The 21,832-nt window shown below is 45.6% G+C and overlaps 1 protein-coding gene across 2 annotated transcripts in view; it reads right to left on the reverse strand.

Moving 5' to 3' along the window:
• The window catches only part of LOC124150287, a 31,237-nt gene extending 10,783 nt beyond the window's left edge, over positions 1-20,454 (reverse strand). Inside the window, exons 1-8 of one of the 2 annotated variants that reach the window (XM_048380793.1) lie at positions 20,311-20,454; positions 18,293-18,423; positions 17,265-17,471; positions 16,082-16,330; positions 8,367-8,527; positions 5,950-6,072; positions 4,515-4,626; positions 1,162-1,322 (exon numbers count right to left, since the gene is read on the reverse strand). In XM_048380793.1, the coding sequence (XP_048236750.1) occupies positions 1,162-1,322; positions 4,515-4,626; positions 5,950-6,072; positions 8,367-8,527; positions 16,082-16,330; positions 17,265-17,471; positions 18,293-18,423; positions 20,311-20,339 (1,173 nt within the window). In that variant the 5' untranslated portion in view covers positions 20,340-20,454. Of the gene's footprint in view, positions 1-1,161; positions 1,323-4,514; positions 4,627-5,949; positions 6,073-8,366; positions 8,528-16,081; positions 16,331-17,264; positions 17,472-18,292; positions 18,424-20,240 lie in introns of both variants that reach the window. The other variant, XM_048380794.1, reaches the window with a different exon arrangement.
• Between the last annotated feature and the right edge of the window lie 1,378 nt (positions 20,455-21,832).

Raw genomic sequence — 21,832 nt, forward strand, 5'->3', positions numbered from 1 at the left:
GTATTGCTATTAATCTTGGCATTTATCCACCAGGGCACTCCGTTATGGTTGTCTTCCTCAGATACACTGCCGGGGAATAGAAAGTATACGCATGGAAATCAGATTTGACCAAAATACTACAATCGTAATTAACGTTACGAGGCTGTCTTTTTGTGGTATGAGGCATGGAATATTGCCTATATTCCTCTATCAAATAAACATTCTTTTTGTGGTATGAGGCATTGAATATCGCCTTTATTCCTCTATCAAATAATCATTTCTTTTTGTGGTATGAGGCATGAAATATTGCCTGTATTCCTGTATCAAATAACCATTTCTTTTTGTGGTATAAGGCATGACATATTGCCTGTATTCCTCTATCAAATTACCATTTCTTTTTGTAGTATGAGGCATTGAATATCGCCTATATTCCTCCATCGAATAACCATTTCTTTTTGTGGTATGAGGCATGGAATATTGCCTATATTCCTCCATCAAAAAAACATTTCTTTTTGTGGTATGAGGCATGGAATATCGCCTATATTCCTCTATCAAATAACCATTTCTTTTTGTGGTATGAGGCATGGAATATCGCCTATATTCCTCTATCAAATAACCATTTCTTTTTGTGGTATGAGGCATGGAATATCGCCTATATTCCTCTATCAAATAACCATTTCTTTTTGTGGTATGAGGCATGGAATATTGCCTATATTCCTCGATCAAATAACCATTTCTTTTTGTGGTATGAGGCATGAAATATCGCCTATATTCCTCGATCAAATAACCATTTCTTTTTGGTTTCAGTAGTAGCATCCATAACCTTCTGTGACTAACAGTACAGTGAGAGTAAGTGACGTGAAGTATTCACCCCAGCTGTGGACGTTTCTGATAGAAGAAGTGTTAAAACGGCTGCATGAGACAAATTGATATATTTATTTGATATTTGATATGAAGTTTAACTGAATGAAAAGAATCTACGTCGCTCTTTGCAATATTCCAACAGGATCACTGTGAGGGATAGCAATACGATTCACACTGTTAGGGATTTCCCATCAAGGTCTTAGGCGTGTCGAGGACATGCATTAGTCACATGGCTACCTCAACATTTTACAAATATTACTAATGCAGCCCATCCCATTGTCCGTGGACTGTAGTTGTTAAGCACACATGTACTCATACCTGCCCAGCATATTCATAAGGGACATTGCTGAAGTAGAAGAACTCCTTGTCTGTCCTGATCCGAACTTTCCCGGCGTCCAGGGACTTGGCGTCGAAGCCTGTGGCGTTGATGGGAGTCACGGAGCAGTTGCCAACCATGGCGTCCATGACGTAAGCCACGCCTAGACACGAGGAAAGGACAATAGATGTAATTATCTACCTACGAAGATTTACGGATTATCGGATTCTCGTGAAATAATGCTGAGCCATGGCGAGCGAACGAACAACCATGTTTCACGAGGTACAAATTGTCTGGATAGTCTGAATATCCGAGCTGCATGTAGGACCGATCATGACGTCACACGTCGTCTTTCATGATTGGTCCTCCTCCGTCCCTACTAGTGAGTGAGTGAGTATGGTTTTACGCCCCTTTTAGCAATATTCAAGTAATATCAAAGTAGAGTTAATGTATTTTGTACCCTTAAGGGAATCGAACCCGGGCCCTCGGCGTGTCAAGCGAACGCTTAAAGTATTTGTCAGGAGGCTTTGCGTTAGGTAGGTAGGAGGCTTGACGTTAGGGTGGGTAGGTAGAAGGCTTGAAATAAGGGTGGGTAGGTAGAAGGCTTGACGTAAGGGTGGGTAGGTAGGAGGCTTGACATTAGGGTGGGTAGGTAGGAGGCTTGAGGTTAGGGTGGGTAGGTAGAAGGCTTGACGTTTGGGTGGGTAGGTAGAAGGCTTGACGCAAGGGTGGGTAGGTAGAAGGCTTGACGTAAGGGTGGGTAGGTAGAAGGCTTGACATTAGGGTGGGTAGGTAGGAGACTTGAGGTTAGGGTGGGTAGGTAGAAGGCTTGACGTTAGGGAAGGTAGGGGGTTGATGATAGAGTAGGTAGGTGACGACGTTAGGTTAGGTTAGGTAGAAAGTGGGCTTGACGTAAGGTTAGGTAGATAGTAGGCTTGACGTGAGTGTAGGTAGTAGACGACGTTAGGTTAGGTAGAAAGTGGGCTTGACATAAGGTTAGGTAGATAGTTGGCTTGACGTAAGGTCAGGTAGATAGTGGGCTTGACTTAAGGGTAGGTAGATAGTGGGCTTGACGTGTGTGTGAGTAGATCGTGAGCTTGACGTTAGGGAAGGTAGATAGTGGGCTTGACGTGTGTGTAGGTAGATCGTGAGCTTGACGTTAGGGTGGGTAGATAGAAGGCTTGACGTGAGTGTAGGTAGGAAACTTGACGTAAGGTTAGGTAGATAGTGGGTTTGACGTAAGCTTAGGTAGATAGTGGGGTTGACGTGTGTGTGGGAGGGAGACTTGACGTAACGTTATGTAGATAGTGGGCTTGACGTGTGTGTTGGTAGATTGTGAGCTTGACGTTAGGGTAGGTAGATAGTGGGCTTGACGTGAGTGTAGGAAGATAGTGGGCTTGACGTGGGTGTAGGTAGATCGTAGGCTTGACGTTAGGTAGGTAGATAGTGGGCTTGACGTGAGTGTAGGTAGGAGACTTGACGTAAGGTTAGGTAGATAGTGGGCTTGACGCAAGATTAGGTAGATAGTGCGCTTTACGTCAGTGTAAGTAGGGGACCTGACATAAGGCTAGGTAGATAGTGGGCTTGACTTAAGATTAAGTATATAGTGGGCTTGACGTGTGTGTGAGTAGATCGTGAGCTTGACGTTAGGCTAGGTAGATAGTGGGCTTGACGTCAGTGTAGGTAGATAGTGGGCTTGACGTGTGTGTAGGTAGATCGTGAGCTTGACGTTAGGGTGGGTAGATAGTGGGCTTGACGTGAGTGTAGGTAGGAAACTTGACGTAAGGTTAGGTAGATAGTGGGTTTGACGTAAGCTTAGGTAGATAGTGGGCTTGACGCGTGTGTGGGAGGGAGACTTGACGTAACGTTATGTAGATAGTGGGCTTGACGTGTGTGTAGGTAGATTGTTAGCTTGGCTTTCGGGTAGGTAGATAGTGGGCTTGACGTGGGTGTAGGTAGATCGTAGGGTGGGTAGGTAGAAGGCTTGACGTTAGGGTAGGTAGGGGGTTGGTGATAGAGTAGGTAGTTGACGACGTTAGGTTAGGTTAGGTAGAAAGTGGGCTTGACGTAAGGTTAGGTAGATAGTAGGCTTGACGTGAGTGTAGGTAGTAGACGACGTTAGATTAGGTAGAAAGTGGGCTTGACATAAGGTTAGGTAGATAGTTGGCTTGACGTAAGGTCAGGTAGATAGTGGGCTTGACTTAAGGGTAGGTAGATAGTGGGCTTGACGTGTGTGTGAGTAGATCGTGAGCTTGACTTAAGGGTAGGTAGATAGTGGGCTTGACGTCAGTGTAGGTAGATAGTGGGCTTGACGTGTGTGTAGGTAGATCGTGGCCTTGACGTTAGGGAGGGTAGATAATAGGCTTGACGTGAGTGTAGATAGGAAACTTGACGTAAGGTTAGGTTGATAGTGGGTTTGACGTAAGCTTAGGTAGATAGTGGGCTTGACGTGTGTGTGTGAGGGAGACTTGACGTAACGTTATGTAGATAGTGGGCTTGACGTGTGTGTAGGTAGATTGTGAGCTTGACGTTAGGGTAGGTAGATAGTGGGCTTGACGTGAGTGTAGGTAGATAGTGGGCTTGACGTTAGGTGTAGGTAGATCGTAGGCTTGACGTTAGGTAGGTAGATAGTGGGCTTGACGTAAGATTAGGTAGATAGTGGGCTTTACGTCAGTGTAAGTAGGGGACCTGACATAAGATTAGGTAGATAGTGGGTTTTACGTCAGTGTACAATGTAGTTAGGGGACTTGACATAAGGTTAAGTAGATAGTGGGCTTGGCGTAAGGTCAGGTAGGTTGGGGGCTTGACGTTAGAGTAGGTAAGTATGGGGTTGACGTTAGAGTAGGCAGAAGACTTGACGTGAGTGCAGGTAGGTAGGGGACTTGACGTTAGAGTAGGTTGGTAGGATGTATGACGTTAGGGTAGGTACGTAGGAGGCTTGACGTTAGGGTAGGTTGGTAGGATGTATGACGTTAGGGTAGGTACGTAGGAGGCTTGACGTTAGAGTAGGTTGGTAGGATGTATGACGTTAGGGTAGGTACGTAGGAGACTTGACGTTAGAGTAGGTTGGTAGGATGTATGACGTTAGGGTAGGTACGTAGGAGGCTTGACGTTAGAGTAGGTTGGTAGGATGTATGACGTTAGGGTAGGTACGTAGGAGGCTTGACGTTAGAGTAGGTTGGTAGGATGTATGACGTTAGGGTAGGTGCGTAGGAGGCTTGACGTTAGAGTAGGTTGGTAGGATGTATGACGTTAGGGTAGGTACGTAGGAGGCTTGACGTTAGAGTAGGTTGGTAGGATGTATGACGTTAGGGTAGGTACGTAGGAGGCTTGACGTTAGACAACTGCTACCGACCTGTGTTGAAGTCGTGCACCCTTATCAGCTTGCCGTTGCCGTAGGGGCTGGGGGTGCCTGGGTCGACGCTGTAATCGTAGCGAACGAGGTTCAGGTCCCAGTCGTAATACTCCTGACAACAGCACATGTACACATTACCCTCTTGAAGACATTCCTAAAACAATCGTGTGTTTGCGTATGTATGTGTGTGTGTGCATGCGTGCGTGCGTGTGTGCGTGCGTGCGTGCGTGGGTGCGTGTGTGTGTGTGTGTGTCTCTCTCTCTGTTTGTGTGTGTGTGCGTGCGTGCGTGCGTGTGTGTGTGTCTCTCTCTCTCTGTTTGTGTGTGTGTGTGCGTGCGTGCGTGCGTGTGTGTGTGTGTGTCTCTCTCTCTTTGTGTGTGTGTGTGTGTGTGCGTGCGTGCGTGCGTGCGTGTCTGTGTCTCTCTGTTTGTGTGTGTGTGTGCGTGCGTGCGTGCGTGCGTGTCTGTGTCTCTCTGTTTGTGTGTGTGTGTGTGTGTGTGTGTGTGTGTGTGTGTGTGTGTGTGTGTGTGTGTGTGTGTGTGTGTGTGTGTGTGTGTGTGTGTGTGTGTGTGTGTGTGTGTGTGTGTGTGTGTGTGTGTTTGGTTGCTTGTACTTATCCGGGATAATGTCGGTCTCGTAGTGCCACACTCAGGCAAAGCATCTTTACTCCGAGCCAACCAGTGCTTCTTTCATCCACTTAATGGCGAACGCAAGGCAGGGTAACATCAAGTGCTATATTGTTGGTTATGACGCGGCAGTGGATCGAACACCGGACCTGCCGCTTACCAGACACATGCGCTGTCAACTAAATCACGGAGGCGTCTTACGTTTTATAAACATTTTCAGTTGAACCTTCATGTGGCAGAATAACATCACTTTATCGCTGTCTGTAGCGTTAAACCGACGTTATAACTAAAATGGATAGAACTATTATAAAAGCGCCAGCATGATATCAGAAATCTGCGGGTAACTGAAACTTGATAGTATCCCGTATTTCACTAATGACGGGCTGCTGTCTTGTCTACTGTTATGTGACGTCATTGGTGTCAAGTGTCTTGTTCGTGACGTCATCCTATTCTATTCTATCATATTGCTAGTTTTAATCAATGACCTCCGGTGAGGTTTTCCAAGCAGACGCTAAACTTATGCTGCTGTTTGTTATTTTCTTCATTTTGGGATGAGTTACAAATTCTTTCCATTTAAGCTATAATAACGGTAACGGTATTTTTCAGGGGATTATCATTTGCAGAACCTCTCGGTCTGTTCAACTGCACTCCTTCGCGGGGCAGTTAATGGATGACCACATGCTTCTGCAATTGATAATGCCCTGAAAAATACAATTACCGTTTTTGCAATCTATTGCATATACTCTTGAACACAAAACTGAAACAGGAGTAAAGTCATGTATCCACTGTAGGCGATGTAATAAGACAACCTTTATCCAGTTGAGGTAGTAGTTCATTGGTTCAAATATTTCCGCTGTGAATGTGAATGTGTTGGTGACGTTGGGCATAGGTCGGGTCGACACTCTGTTCTGGCAGTACGTGCCGGGAGGAGTCTGCAACACAACGTACACTTGGAAGTTAACAACACAACGTACACTTGGAAAATAACAACACAACGTACACTTGGAAAATAACAACACAACGTACGCCTGGAAATTAACAACACAACGTAAACTTGGAAAATAACAACACAACGTACGCCTGGAAAACAACGACACAAGGTGCCCGTTGAACACAGCAGCACAATATACACGTGGAACACAACAACGCAGCGTACACATTTGACACAACAACACACTATACACGTGGAACACAACAACACAACGTACAAGAGGAAACCACAACACAAAATACTCGAGGGACACCACAACACAATATAAACGTGGAACACGAGGAACAGAACAGAACACAACAACACAATGAACACGAGGAACACAACAAAACAATATACAGATGGACCACAATAACACAACGTACACAAGGAACACACCACACAACGTACGCGTGGAACCCAACAACACAACGAGCACGTGGAACACAACAAAACAATATACAGATGGACCACAATAACACAACGTACACAAGGGACATAGCAACACAAAGTACGCGTGGAACCCAACAACACAACGAACACGTGGAACAAAACAACAGAATAAACATGTGGACCACAACAACACACTATACAGATGGGCCACAGTAACACAACGTACACGAGGAAGACAACAACACAACGTACACGAGGAAGACAACAACACAACGTACACGAGGAAGACAACAACACAACGAACACGAGGAACACAACAACACAACGAACACGTGGAACACAACAACACAACGAACACGTGGAACAAAACAACAGAATAAACATGTGGACCACAACAACACAATATACAGATGGACCACAGTAACACAACGTACACGACGAACACAACAACACAACGTACACGAGAAACACAACAACACAGGTCACACGTGGACCACAACAACACAGCGTACACGTGAACCAAAGCACAACGTACACGTGGGACACAACACAACGTACACGAGGAACACAACAACACAACGTACACGAGGAACACAACAACACAGTTCACACGTGGACCACAACAACACAGCGTACACGTGAACCAGAGCACAACGTACACGTGAATCAAAGCACAACGTACACGTGGAACACAACACAACGTACACGAGGAACACAACAACACAACGTACACGTGGACCACAACAACACAACGTACACGTGAACCAAAAAACAACGTACACGTGGGACACAACACAACGTACGCGGGGAACACAACAACACAACGAGCACGAGGAACAAAACAACACAATATACACGAGGGACACAACAACACAACGTACACGAGGGACAGAACAACACAACGAACACGAGGGACACAACAACACAACGAACATGATGGACACAACAACACAATATACACGAGGGACACAACAACACAATATACACGTGGACCATAACAACACAACGTACACGAGGGACGGAACAACACAATATACACGTGGACCACAACAACACAACGTACACGAACACGACGAACACCACAACACAACGAACTCAAGGGACACAACCATACAAGGTACACGACGAACACAACAACACAATATACACGAGGAAGACAACAACACAACGTACCCCTGGAAAACAACAACACAACGTAAGTGTGGAAAGGTCTACCGTTTGTCTTTTATCATCAGAAAACCGGGCGGTCGGGAGACCAAGTGGTTAGAGCGTTCACTCGTCACGCCGAAGACCAGGGCTCGATTCCCGACAGGGTTACAATGTGTAAAGCCCATTTCTGGTGTTCCCCGCCGTGATATTGCTGGAATATTGCCAAAAGCGGCGTAAAAAGATACTCACTCACTCACTCATTAGAAAACAACAACAGAACTGCGGGGAATTACACTGAGATGTTCATACTACCCAGTGCGAATCAACGCTGTAAGGGGGAAGTGCAAAAATATGATTACAGTTTATTCGATAATTAATGTTAAAGTGACAAGAAAATGTGATAATTTTGAAATCTGTAAAAGTAACGCTTTATTCAACATATGTGTTTGAGGATGGAGTGTGATGCATACATTTACATTAATGATGGCGCCCTTCAGTATTGTTCGTAACAGTGTAACAAAAAGACGATGTTATTAATTTGAACGTAAAAAACCTATGCCTTTGAATCTGTTCACGCCACACTATTTGTCCAAACAGATCTGTCAATGCGTTGGAACCGCGCCCTTCGTAATAATACGAATATACATACGACCACGTGTCTACTGATAGACTGAAACTCCCGACACGTGTTGAAATGCTTATAGAACCACTTACCTCAAAATCCGCGACTGGGCCGTCAACTGGTTGAAAGTCTGTAAACACGTACTCCCTCAGGACGCGGAGCGATAAAGAGCTGTTGACGTGCATAATTCCCTCCACGTCCACCTGCTCTGGGGCAACTACATTCTCAGCTGTCACCCACGTATTGTTGGCACCTGTAACCATAGCAACAATGTCAGGTGATGCTAGAAGGAGGTAGCGCCAACGTCTGATTAACAATAGCAACAATGTCAGGCAATGATAGAAGGAGGTGGCGCCAACGTCTGATTAACCACAGCAACAATGTCAGGCAATGATAGAAGGAGGTAGCGCCAACGTCTGATTAACCACAGCAACAATGTCACGTGATGATAGAACGAGGTGGCGCCAACGTCTGATTAACCACAGCAACAATGTCAGGCAATGATAGAACGAGGTCGCGCCAACGTCTGACTAATCACAGCAACAATGTCAGGCAATGATAGAACGAGGTGGCGCCAACGTCTGATTAACCACAGCAACAATGTCAGGCAATGATAGAAGGAGGTAGCGCCAACGTCTGATTAACCACAGCAACAATGTCAGGCAATGATAGAACGAGGTAGCGCCAACGCCTGATTAACCACAGCAACAATGTCAGGCAATGATAGAAGGAGGTAGCGCCAACGTCTGATTAACCACAGCAACAATGTCAGGCAATGATAGAAGGAGGTAGCGCCAACGTCTGATTAACCACAGCAACAATGTCAGGCAATGATAGAAGGAGGTAGCGCCAACGTCTGATTAACCACAGCAACAATGTCAGGCAATGATAGAAGGAGGTGGCGCCAACGTCTGATTAACCACAGCAACAATGTCAGGCAATGATAGAAGGAGGTAGCGCCAACGTCTGATTAACCACAGCAACAATGTCAGGCAATGATAGAAGGAGGTAGCGCCAACGTCTGATTAACCACAGCAACAATGTCACGTGATGATAGAACGAGGTGGCGCCAACGCCTGATTAACCACAGCAACAATGTCACGTGCTGATAGAAGGAGGTGGCGCCAACGCCTGATTAACCATAGCAACAATGTCACGTGATGATAGAAGGAGGTAGCGCCAACGTCTGATGAACCACAGCAACAATGTCACGTGATGTTAGAACGAGGTCGCGCCAACGTCTGATTAACCACAGCAACAATGTCACGTGATGATAGAACGAGGTAGCGCCAACGTCTGACTAACCACAGCAATAATGTCACGTGATGATAGAAGGAGGTAGCGTCAACGTCTGATTAACCACAGCAACAATGTCACGTGATGATAGAAGGAGGTGGCGCCAACGCCTGATTAACCACAGCAACAATGTCACGTGATGATAGAACGAGGTGGCGCCAACGTCTGATTAACCACAGCAACAATGTCACGTGATGATAGAACGAGGTCGCGCCAACGTCTGATTAACCACAGCAACAATGTCAGGCAATGATAGAACGAGGTGGCGCCAACGTCTGATTAACCACAGCAACAATGTCACGTGATGATAGAACGAGGTCGCGCCAACGCCTGATTAACCACAGCAACAATGTCAGGTGATGCTAGAAGGAGGTAGCGCCAGCGTCTGATGAACCATAGCAACAATGTCACGCAATGATAGAAGGAGGTAGCGCCAATTGTCTGATTAACCACAGCAACAATGTCACGTGATGATAGAAGGAGGTAGCGCCAACGTCTGATTAACCACAGCAACAATGTCACGTGATGATAGAAGGAGGTAGCGCCAACATCTGATTAACCACAGCAACAATGTCACGTGATGATAGAACGAGGTCGCGCCAACGTCTGATTAACCACAGCAACAATGTCACGTGATGATAGAACGAGGTCGCGCCAACGTCTTTTTAACCGCAGCAACAATGTCAGGCAATGATAGAACGAGGTCGCGCCAACGTCTGATTAACCACAGCAACAATGTCAGGCAATGATAGAAGGAGATAGCGCCAACGTCTGACTAACCACAGCAACAATGTCTGGCAATGATAGAAGGAGGTAGCGCCAACATCTGATTAACCACAGCAACAATGTCAGGCAATGATGGAAGGAGGTAGCGCCAACGTCTGATTAACCACAGCAACAATGTCACGTGATGATAGAACGAGGTAGCGCCAGCGTCTGATGAACCATAGCAACAATGTCACGCAATGATAGAAGGAGGTAGCGCCAATTGTCTGATTAACCACAGCAACAATGTCAGGTGATGATAGAAGGAGGTAGCGCCAACGTCTGATTAACCACAGCAACAATGTCACGTGATGATAGAAGGAGGTAGCGCCAACGCCTGATTAACCACAGCAACAATGTCACGTGATGATAGAACGAGGTCGCGCCAACGTCTGATTAACCACAGCAACAATGTCACGTGATGATAGAACGAGGTCGCGCCAACGTCTGATTAACCGCAGCAACAATGTCAGGCAATGATAGAACGAGGTGGCGCCAACATCTGATTAACCACAGCAACAATGTCAGGCAATGATAGAAGGAGGTAGCGCCAACATCTGATTAACCACAGCAACAATGTCAGGCAATGAAAGAAGGAGGTGGCGCCAACGTCTGATTAACCACAGCAACAATGTCAGGCAATGATAGAAGGAGATAGCGCCAACGTCTGATTAACCACAGCAACAATGTCAGGCAATGAAAGAAGGAGGTGGCGCCAACGTCTGATTAACCACAGCAACAATGTCAGGCAATGATAGAAGGAGGTAGCGCCAACATCTGATTAACCACAGCAACAATGTCAGGCAATGATAGAACGAAGACGCGCCAACGTCTGATTAACCACAGCAACAATATCAGGCAATGATAGAAGGAGGTGGCGCCAACGTCTGATTAACCACAGCAACAATGTCAGGTGATGCTAGAACGAGGTCGCGCCAACGCCTGATTAACCACAGCAACAATGTCAGGTGATGCTAGAAGGAGGTAGCGCCAGCGTCTGATTAACCACAGCAACGATGTCACGTGATGATAGAACGAGGTTGCGCCAACGCCTGATTAACCACAGCAACAATGTCACGTGATGCTAGAAGGAGGTAGCGCCAGCGTCTGATTAACCATAGCAACAATGTCACGTTATGATAGAAGGAGGTAGCGCCAACGTCTGATTAACCACAGCAACAATGTCAGGCAATGATAGAAGGAGGTGGCGCCAACGTCTGATTAACCACAGCAACAATGTCACGTGATGATAGAACGAGGTCGCGCCAACGCCTGATTAACCACAGCAACAATGTCAGGTGATGCTAGAAGGAGGTAGCGCCAACGTCTGATTAACCATAGCAACAATGTCACGCAATGATAGAAGGAGGTAGCGCCAATTGTCTGATGAACCACAGCAACAATGTCAGGCAATGATAGAACGAAGTCGCGCCAACGTCTGATTAACCACAGCAACAATGTCACGTGATGATAGAAGGAGGTAGCGCCAACATCTGATTAACCACAGCAACAATGTCACGTGATGATAGAACGAGGTCGCGCCAACGTCTGATTAACCACAGCAACAATGTCACGTGATGATAGAACGAGGTCGCGCCAACGCCTGATTAACCACAGCAACAATGTCAGGTGATGCTAGAAGGAGGTAGCGCCAACGTCTGATTAACCATAGCAACAATGTCACGCAATGATAGAAGGAGGTAGCGCCAATTGTCTGATGAACCACAGCAACAATGTCAGGCAATGATAGAACGAAGTCGCGCCAACGTCTGATTAACCACAGCAACAATGTCACGTGATGATAGAAGGAGGTAGCGCCAACATCTGATTAACCACAGCAACAATGTCACGTGATGATAGAACGAGGTCGCGCCAACGTCTGACTAACCACAGCAACAATGTCACGTGATGATAGAACGAGGTCGCGCCAACGTCTGATTAACCGCAGCAACAATGTCAGGCAATGATAGAACGAGGTCGCGCCAACGTCTGATTAACCACAGCGACAATGTCAGGCAATGATAGAAGGAGGTAGCGCCAACGTCTGACTAACCACAGCAACAATGTCTGGCAATGATAGAAGGAGGTAGCGCCAACATCTGATTAACCACAGCAACAATGTCAGGCAATGATAGAAGGAGGTAGCGCCAACGTCTGATTAACCACAGCAACAATGTCAGGCAATGATAGAAGGAGGTAGCGCCAACGTCTGATTAACCACAGCAACAATGTCAGGTGATGATAGAACGAGGTGGCGCCAACGTCTGATTAACCACAGCAACAATGTCACGTGATGATAGAACGAGGTGGCGCCAACGTCTGATTAACCACAGCAACAATGTCAGGTGATGATAGAACGAGGTGGCGCCAACGTCTGATTAACCACAGCAACAATGTCACGTGATGATAGAACGAGGTCGCGCCAACGCCTGATTAACCACAGCAACAATGTCACGTGATGATAGAAGGAGGTAGCGCCAGCGTCTGATGAACCATAGCAACAATGTCACGCAATGATAGAAGGAGGTAGCGCCAATTGTCTGATTAACCACAGCAACAATGTCACGTGATGAAAGAAGGAGGTAGCGCAACCGTCTGATTAACCACAGCAACAATGTCACGTGATGATAGAAGGAGGTAGCGCCAACATCTGATTAACCACAGCAACAATGTCACGTGATGATAGAACGAGGTCGCGCCAACGTCTGATTAACCACAGCAACAATGTCACGTGATGATAGAAGAAGGTCGCGCGAACGTCTGATTAACCACAGCAACAATGTCAGGTGATGCTAGAAGGAGGTAGCGCCAACGTCTGATTAACCACAGCAAGAATGTCAGGCAATGATAGAAGGAGGTAGCGCCAACGTCTGACTAACCACAGCAACAATGTCAGGCAATGATAGAAGGAGATAGCGCCAACGTCTGACTAACCACAGCAACAATGTCAGACAATGATAGAAGGAGGTGGCGCCAAAGTCTGTTTAACCACAGCAACAATGTCAGGCAATGAAAGAAGGAGGTGGCGCCAACGTCTGATTAACCACAGCAACAATGTCAGGCAATAATAGAAGGAGGTGGCGCCAAAGTCTGTTTAACCGCAGCAACAATGTCAGGCAATGAAAGAAGGAGGTGGCGCCAGCGTCTGATTAACCACAGCAACAATGTCAGGCAATGATAGAAGGAGGTAGCGCCAACGCCTGATTAACCACAGCAACAATGTCAGGCAATGATAGAAGGAGGTAGCGCCAACATCTGATTAACCACAGCAACACAATGTCAGGCAATGATGGAAGGAGGTAGCGCCAACGTCTGATTAACCACAGCAACAATGTCACGTGATGATAGAACGAGGTGGCGCCAACGCCTGATTAACAATAGCAACAATGTCAGGCAATGATAGAAGGAGGTAGCGCCAACATCTGATTAACCACAGCAACAATGTCACGTGATGATAGAAGGAGGTGGCGCCAACGCCTGATTAACCACAGCAACAATGTCTGGCAATGATAGAAGGAGGTAGCGCCAACGTCTGATTAACCACAGCAACAATGTCAGGCAATGATAGAAGGGGGTGGCGCCAACGTCTGATTAACCACAGCAACAATGTCACGTGATGATAGAACGAGGTCGCGCCAACGCCTGATTAACCACAGCAACAATGTCAGGTGATGCTAGAAGGAGGTAGCGCCAGTGTCTGATGAACCATAGCAACAATGTCACGCAATGATAGAAGGAGGTAGCGCCAATTGTCTGATTAACCACAGCAACAATGTCACGTGATGAAAGAAGGAGGTAGCGCCACCGTCTGATTAACCACAGCAACAATGTCACGTGATGATAGAAGGAGGTAGCGCCAACATCTGATTAACCACAGCAACAATGTCACGTGATGATAGAACGAGGTCGCGCCAACGTCTGATTAACCACAGCAACAATGTCACGTGATGATAGAAGAAGGTCGCGCGAACGTCTGATTAACCACAGCAACAATGTCAGGCAATGATAGAAGGAGATAGCGCCAACGTCTGACTAACCACAGCAACAATGTCAGGCAATGATAGAAGGAGGTAGCGCCAACATGTGATTAACCACAGCAACAATGTCAGACAATGATAGAAGGAGGTGGCGCCAAAGTCTGTTTAACCACAGCAACAATGTCAGGCAATGAAAGAAGGAGGTGGCGCCAACGTCTGATTAACCACAGCAACAATGTCAGGCAATAATAGAAGGAGGTGGCGCCAAAGTCTGTTTAACCGCAGCAACAATGTCAGGCAATGAAAGAAGGAGGTGGCGCCAGCGTCTGATTAACCACAGCAACAATGTCAGGCAATGATAGAAGGAGGTAGCGCCAACGCCTGATTAACCACAGCAACAATGTCAGGCAATGATAGAAGGAGGTAGCGCCAACGTCTGATTAACCACAGCAACAATGTCAGGCAATGATAGAAGGAGGTAGCGCCAACGTCTGATTAACCACAGCAACAATGTCAGGCAATGATAGAAGGAGGTAGCGCCAACATCTGATTAACCACAGCAACAATGTCACGTGATGATAGAACGAGGTGGCGCCAACGTCTGATTAACCACAGCAACAATGTCAGGCAATGATGGAAGGAGGTAGCGCCAACGTCTGATTAACCACAGCAACAATGTCACGTGATGATACAACGAGGTGGCGCCAACGTCTGATGAACCACAGCAACAATGTCACGTGATGATAGAACGAGGTCGCGCCAACGCCTGATTAACCACAGCAACAATGTCAGGTGATGCTAGAAGGAGGTAGCGCCAGCGTCTGATGAACCATAGCAACAATGTCACGCAATGATAGAAGGAGGTGGCGCCAACGTCTGATTAACCACAGCAACAATGTCACGTGATGATAGAAGGAGGTTGCGCCAACGTCTGATTAACCACAGCAATAATGTCACGTGATGATAGAAGGAGGTAGCGTCAACGTCTGACTAACCCAGCAACAATGTCACGTGGTGATAAAAGGAGGTAGCGCCAACGTCTGATTAACCACTTCAACAATAACACGTGATGATAGAAGGAGGTATGCTGTGATCAGTCCGTACATATTCCTACCCAAGCGTGAAGATCCGAGGTAGAATAGGTCTTCAGCAACCCAGGGTTGTCGAAAGAGGCTACAAACGGGATCGGGTGGTCAGGCTCGCTGACTTGGTTGGTGCATGTACCCGTTTCCCAATTGCATAGATCGATACTCATGATATCAATCACTTGATTTTCCTGCCCAGACTCGATCATTTACAGACCGCCGTCATATTGCTGAGTGCGGCGTTAAACAACAAGCAAACAAACAAACACACATAACTTTTCTTCCTCCCCTCGTCTGTGCGTCTCCAATGGAGCGAGCTCTTTATCCTGTAGTGTACCCAAGATGTGGTTGTAAACCCGGCATGTCGCGTTCAAGATTATTGCACCTATAGTAACGTGTGAGTGAGTGTGTGTGTGTGTGTGTGTGTGTGTGTGTGTTAAGCGTTGCGTATGCGTGTGTGTATGTCTGCTTGTACTAACCCTGACAAATGCCGATTTGATAGTGCTAGCCCACTGAGATATCATGCCACAGTTTAACATGAATACCCCATTCAGACACTGTTTTCAGTAGTATTCCGCTCTCCGTGCAGACACTGTGTCCACTACACCACTCAGGCGGTCCACGTACGCACGAAATCACCAGCCACTGTGTCTGATAAGGATGAATTATACTTTGAAAACTTACTAAAATACCAGGTCAGCTTGAGCGTTGCATTGTTAGGTTCCGAGTAGATGCAGGACTCCCACATATCAACCACGATCCCGTCTCGCGCTGTCCCGCGACCTATATACACTTCCGGTATACCTCCAGCAAACCGCAGTGCCTGATTAGCGGAAAAGATGTGGTCCGATCCATTACTGTACTGGGTCAGGCCAAATAAGGTTTTTGCGGAGCTCTTGTCGAGAATGTCCACGTGGCATCTCGGAGGGTCACCTGCAGGTAGATGAAGGTGAACACAGATGTATGACTATGTTGCATACAAGACTCAAGGGAGATAACTATTCCTGTATTGCCATGTTGTATACAAGACTCAAGGGAGATAACTATTCCTGTATTGTCATGTTGTAAACAGGACTCAAGGGAGATAACTATTCCTGTATTGCCATGTTGTATACAGGACTCAAGGGAGATAAATATTCCTGTATTGCCATGTTGTATACGAGACTCAAGGGAGATATTAATTCCTGTATTGCCATATTATATACAAGACTCAAGGGTGATAAATATTCCTGTATTGCCATGTTGTATACAAGACTCAAGGGACATAACTATTCCCGTATTGCCATGTTGCATGCAGGACTCAAGGGAGATAACTATTCCTGTATTGTCATGTTGTATACAAGACTCAAGGGAAATAACTATTCCCGTATTGCTATGTTGTATACAGGACTCAAGGGAGATAACTATTCCTGTATTGCCATGTTGTACAGGACTCAAGGGAGATAACTATTCCTATATTGCCATGTTGTATACAGGAATCAAGGGAGATAACTATTCCTATATTGCCATGTTGTATACAGGACTCAAGGGAGATAACTATTCCTATATTGCCATGTTGTATACAGGACTCAAGGGGGATAACTATTCCTATATTGACATGTTGTATACAGGACTCAAGGGAGATAACTATTCCTGTATTGCCATGTTGTCTACAGGACTCAAGGGAGATAATTATTCCTGAATTGCCATGTTGTATACAGGACTCAAGGGAGATAACTCTTCCTGCATTGTCATTATGTAAACAAGACTCAAGGGAGATAGCTACTCCGGTATTGTCATGATGTATACATGGCTAAAGGGAAATAACTATTCCTGTATTGTCATGATGCATACAGGACTCAAGGGAGATAACTGATAACAATATTACCTGAACCGTCATACTGTAATGTGATGAGTTCCCCCGTCGGATACAGGAACAGCATGTTCGTTTCGACGCCATTGATCCACTCGTGGGCCGCGCCCATGTTGTTGACGGAATCAAAATATTCATGAATGTCCTGGGTGTAGTTGGATTCGATGATGTTACCCTCGATACGCACTCTGTATTGTGGTGGCAACGTCGGCTTCTTGGGGCCTACAAGATAAAGTTCGTCATCACACTGACACAAATCTGGGCAATTATTCACCTGCGTGAGATAATTCTTTAAGGAGATAAACATACGTGCACTCTGTAATGCTGTGACGTCGTGATTGTGACGTAATGCTGTGACGTCATCAAAGGATTGCTTCCAAGGTAACGGAAACTAAAATGGCTTTGTGAAGGAGGGTGGCAGCCTGCCTGAAGAGCTAAGGGTCAAGTAAGGTCACCTGAGGCTAGTAAAATGTGAAGCAAAACAAGTTGAATTGTTCTGTCAAGTACTGACCAAGCATGAGATATACTCTTAAAGCGGTTTCCGAATGGCATGCTTTTTCGAAATTTGGGATTGAGAAAGCAAAAGATACCAAGTTTTATTACGGATCATTTCTGTATCTCATCAAAATACTTTGCAAAAGGGCGTAACTCGTAATGATATCTTTCAAAGAAACTCCCTCAGTCACACGTGTTTTGATTTCTTTCAAGTACTGTCTTATTTTTAGACAATTGCTACATATTTTTATGTCATGAAGTTTCGAAACGATGTTTCTTCAAATATAATTCCTTGAACATTAATTTCGAAAAAAGGCTCAATGAAAAATACGAGGAAATGAAACCTCTACACGGCATTCAGCAAAATCTCATCTATGTCAGGGCAGTCTGTTAATAATTGGTCCAGATAAACCTCTGAGTGATGTCAGGAGCTGTTGGGAAACGATGACACACATTCGCCAAATCAGATCCTACGGCAACAATCCATGCCATAACCATATTCCATGGGACCGATTCCCAGAGGTGTGGATAATAAAACGAATGTTCACCTTGAGGAATTTGTTGTGCCCTCGCTGAAAAATTAGCTTGAGAACAAACACTTGTATCTTCTCCCACAGCTGCTACAGCGACTGCATACATCGCCACGACGACAATGATGGAGAATCTCATTGTGAGTGACCTGCAACAGAACACTTCTGTGAGTGGATAGCAATAATGTGTGTGTGTGTGTTTGTGTGTTTGTGTGTGTTTGTGTGTGTGTGTTTGTGTGTGTGTGTTTGTGTGAGTGTGTTTGTGTGTATGCGTGTGTTTGTGTGTGTATGTTTGTGTGTGTTTGTGTCTCTCTCTCTTTTCTCTTTCACTCTCTGTGTAAGCGTGTGTGTGTATGTGTGTGTGCGCGCGCGTGGGTAGCTGTGCGCATGCTTCAGTATGTGTATGCCTCTGCGTGTGTGTGTCTGTGGGCGCATGTGTGTGTGCAACAATTAGTGTGTGGGAGCGTGCTTGGTACGCGTGTGTGCTTGCGTTCGTGCGTTTGTGTTTACGCCCCTGTGTGTGTGTGTGTGTGTGTGTGTGTGCGTGTGCGTGTGCGTGTGCGTGCGTGAGCATGTGTGTGCGTGCATATACGTGTTTTGCTTCGGGCTCTTGTTCTTGTTTTTTCCTTAGTTTATATTTTGTTGTTGTTTGTTCTGATCTTGTCTTTAGAGGGGGTATATGTGTTCTGAAAACATAGGATTGTTTTGGGTCATACTTCTCACATACAAGGAAACCATTTAGAGAAACTCAATGTATATCGCCCCTCTCTAAAACTCACAGTCTCCCCGTGATATACGTGACGGAATTAATAGCCTCGTTAGATCCAACTCACTCACGTACTTTTCTGTACCAACACATGGAGGCTAACGGTAAGGCGGTTCGTTCAAAGTGGATCATGTAGCTACCAGAGATTAATGAAGCAATTGGGGATCCCATGGGCAGGCCATGTATCTGTTGGTACACAGCAGCTCTGTATCCACTGATATTACAGCTTCTAAAATGTCACGAATAGAGTCACGATATCAAGACATATGGACGCGTAGCACTAATCAGTTCCTTGGCTAACCGGGTCATTGTATACCGTTATTATCGGTAGCACGTCGTTAAGCCCAAAGATCTTCAGTACAAGGTTTGGGCGCGTGGTCTGTGTTGGAGTACTTCCGACATAAACTAACTGATTTCAAGATTGGACTATAAATGTACGACACACAAACAACACACGACGTGACTTTAGTCAAGAAGTCGTGTACAAACCTGATATATAAGGATGCTCAGCTTAGGACAAGCTTACTTACAATTGCCTGTGACAGAACTCCTAGAACGGTCTGTAACATAAATATTGACATGACCTGTTACGTAAACCGGGGCGGTCGGGTAGCCTAGTGGTAAAAGCGTTCTCTCGTCACGTCGAAGACCCGGGTTCGATTCCCGACATGGGCACAGTGTGTGAATCCCATTTCTGGTGTCCCCCGCCGAGATATTGCTGGAATATAGCTAAAAGCGGCGTAAAACCATAATATCTCACTCACTCACTGTCACATAATCCCGCCCGATTAATTCTTAGTAATATTTTACATGGTGAGCTATACGTGTTTTACAACTTATGTTTGACGACGTATTATGTTAGAACACACCCACCAAGCACGTTGATGTGTGTGCTCGTGAGTGAGTGAGATGGACTCAACGCTACTTTGAACACAAACTTCAGTTTTGTCACGGCGTGTCAGCTTGGTTCGGTATAACGCCAGAGTGTTGCAAGCCCTACACTGTTACCACGTCTACCCTCGAACACGGGTATTCTGGAAAACTTGGAAACATACACGGATCGAATCTGGACGACGAATCTGTGTAAGAAGCAATGCTGTGAAACGACTCCAAGCATCAGATACGTTGCTCTGTGGACGATGGCTGTTTAATGCTCATCCCACCATTCACAAGATGGATACTCCGTTCTTAACTTGTTACCTTTAAACTGCTGTTTTTCCTTCACCACAGCAGTCAATGATGGACAGGTAAAACAGGTGCACTTTCTTACCTGGCGGTGTGTCTCCTATTGTTAGCCATCTTGGTTCGTCACACCCCTGAGATGGTGATTGTCTAAAGGTCGCCGATATGACCATGTGATGGCGAGAGCAGGCTACACGTCGGGACTGTACGTTGCACTGCAAATGGATGCAGTCAGATAACGCCTGATTTGGACCTGGCTGGTCTGATAGTCAGTTACACTGTCTCTAAGTATAAGTGCAATACATGTCAGCGTATGTGAGCCGTACATGAGTGCATGAGTAAGTCGTATGAATGTATGTGTTTCGTATGAGCGGTCTGAGTCGTAGAAATGTATGTGTTTCGTATGAGTGGTCTGAGTCGTAGAAATGTATGTGTTTCATATGAGTGGTCTGAGTCGTAGAAATATATGTGTTTCATATGAGTGGTCTGAGTCGTAGAAATATATGTGTTTCATATGAATGGTCTGAGTCGTAGAAATATATGTGTTTCATATGAGTGGTCTGAGTCGTAGAAATATATGTGTTTCGATCAGTGGTCTGAGTCGTAGAAATATATGTGTTTCTTATGAATGGTCTGAGTTGTAGAAATGTATTTGTTTCGTATGAATGGTCTGAGTCGTTGAAATGTATATGTTTCATTCGAGGCCATATGTTTCGTATGAGTGTATGTGTGTCGTATGAGTGTATGTGTGTCGTGTGAGTGTATGTGTGTCGTATGAGTGTATGTGTGTCGTATGATTGTATGTGTGTCGTATGAGTGTATGTGTGTCGTATGAGTGTATGTGTGTCGTTAGAGTGTACGTGTGTCGTATGAGTGTATGTGTGTCGTATGAGCGTATGTGTGTGTGGTATGAGTGTATGTGTGTCGTCTGAGTGTATGAGTGTCGTATGAGTGTATGTGTGTCGTATGAGTGTATGTGTGTCGTTAGAGTGTATGTGTGTCGTATGAGTGTATGTGTGTCTTAAGAGAGTATGTGTGTCTTATGAGTGTATGTGTGTCGTATAAGTGTATGTGTGTCGTGTGAGTGTATGTGTGTCGTATGAGTGTATGTGCGTCTTATAAGTGTATGTGTGTCGTGCGAGTGTATGTGTGTGTCGTATGAGTGTATGTGTGTCGTATGAGTGTATGTGTGTCGTATGAGTGTATGTGTGTCGTATGAGTGTATGTGTGTCGTATAAGTGTATGTTTGTCTTATGAGTGTATGTGTGTCGTATGAGTGTATGTGTGTCGAGTGAGTGTATGTGTGTCATATGAGTGTATGTGGGTCGTATGAGTGTATGTGTGTCGTATAAGTGTGTGTGTGTCGTATGAGTGTATGTGTGTCGTATGAGTGTATGTGTGTCGTATAAGTGTATGTTTGTCTTATGAGTGTATGTGTGTCGTATGAGTGTATGTGTGTCGTATGAGTGTATGTGTGTCGTATTAGTGTATGTGTGTCTTATGAGTGTATGTGTGTCGTATGAGTGTATGTGTGTTGTATGAGTGTATGTGTGTCGTATGAGTGTATGTGTGTCGTTAGAGTGTATGTGTGTCGTATGAGTGTATGTGTG

Source organism: Haliotis rufescens, unplaced genomic scaffold, assembly GCF_023055435.1.
Source record: "Haliotis rufescens isolate VD_foot unplaced genomic scaffold, xgHalRufe1.0.p SCAF_33, whole genome shotgun sequence".
Lineage (NCBI taxonomy): Eukaryota > Metazoa > Mollusca > Gastropoda > Lepetellida > Haliotidae > Haliotis > Haliotis rufescens.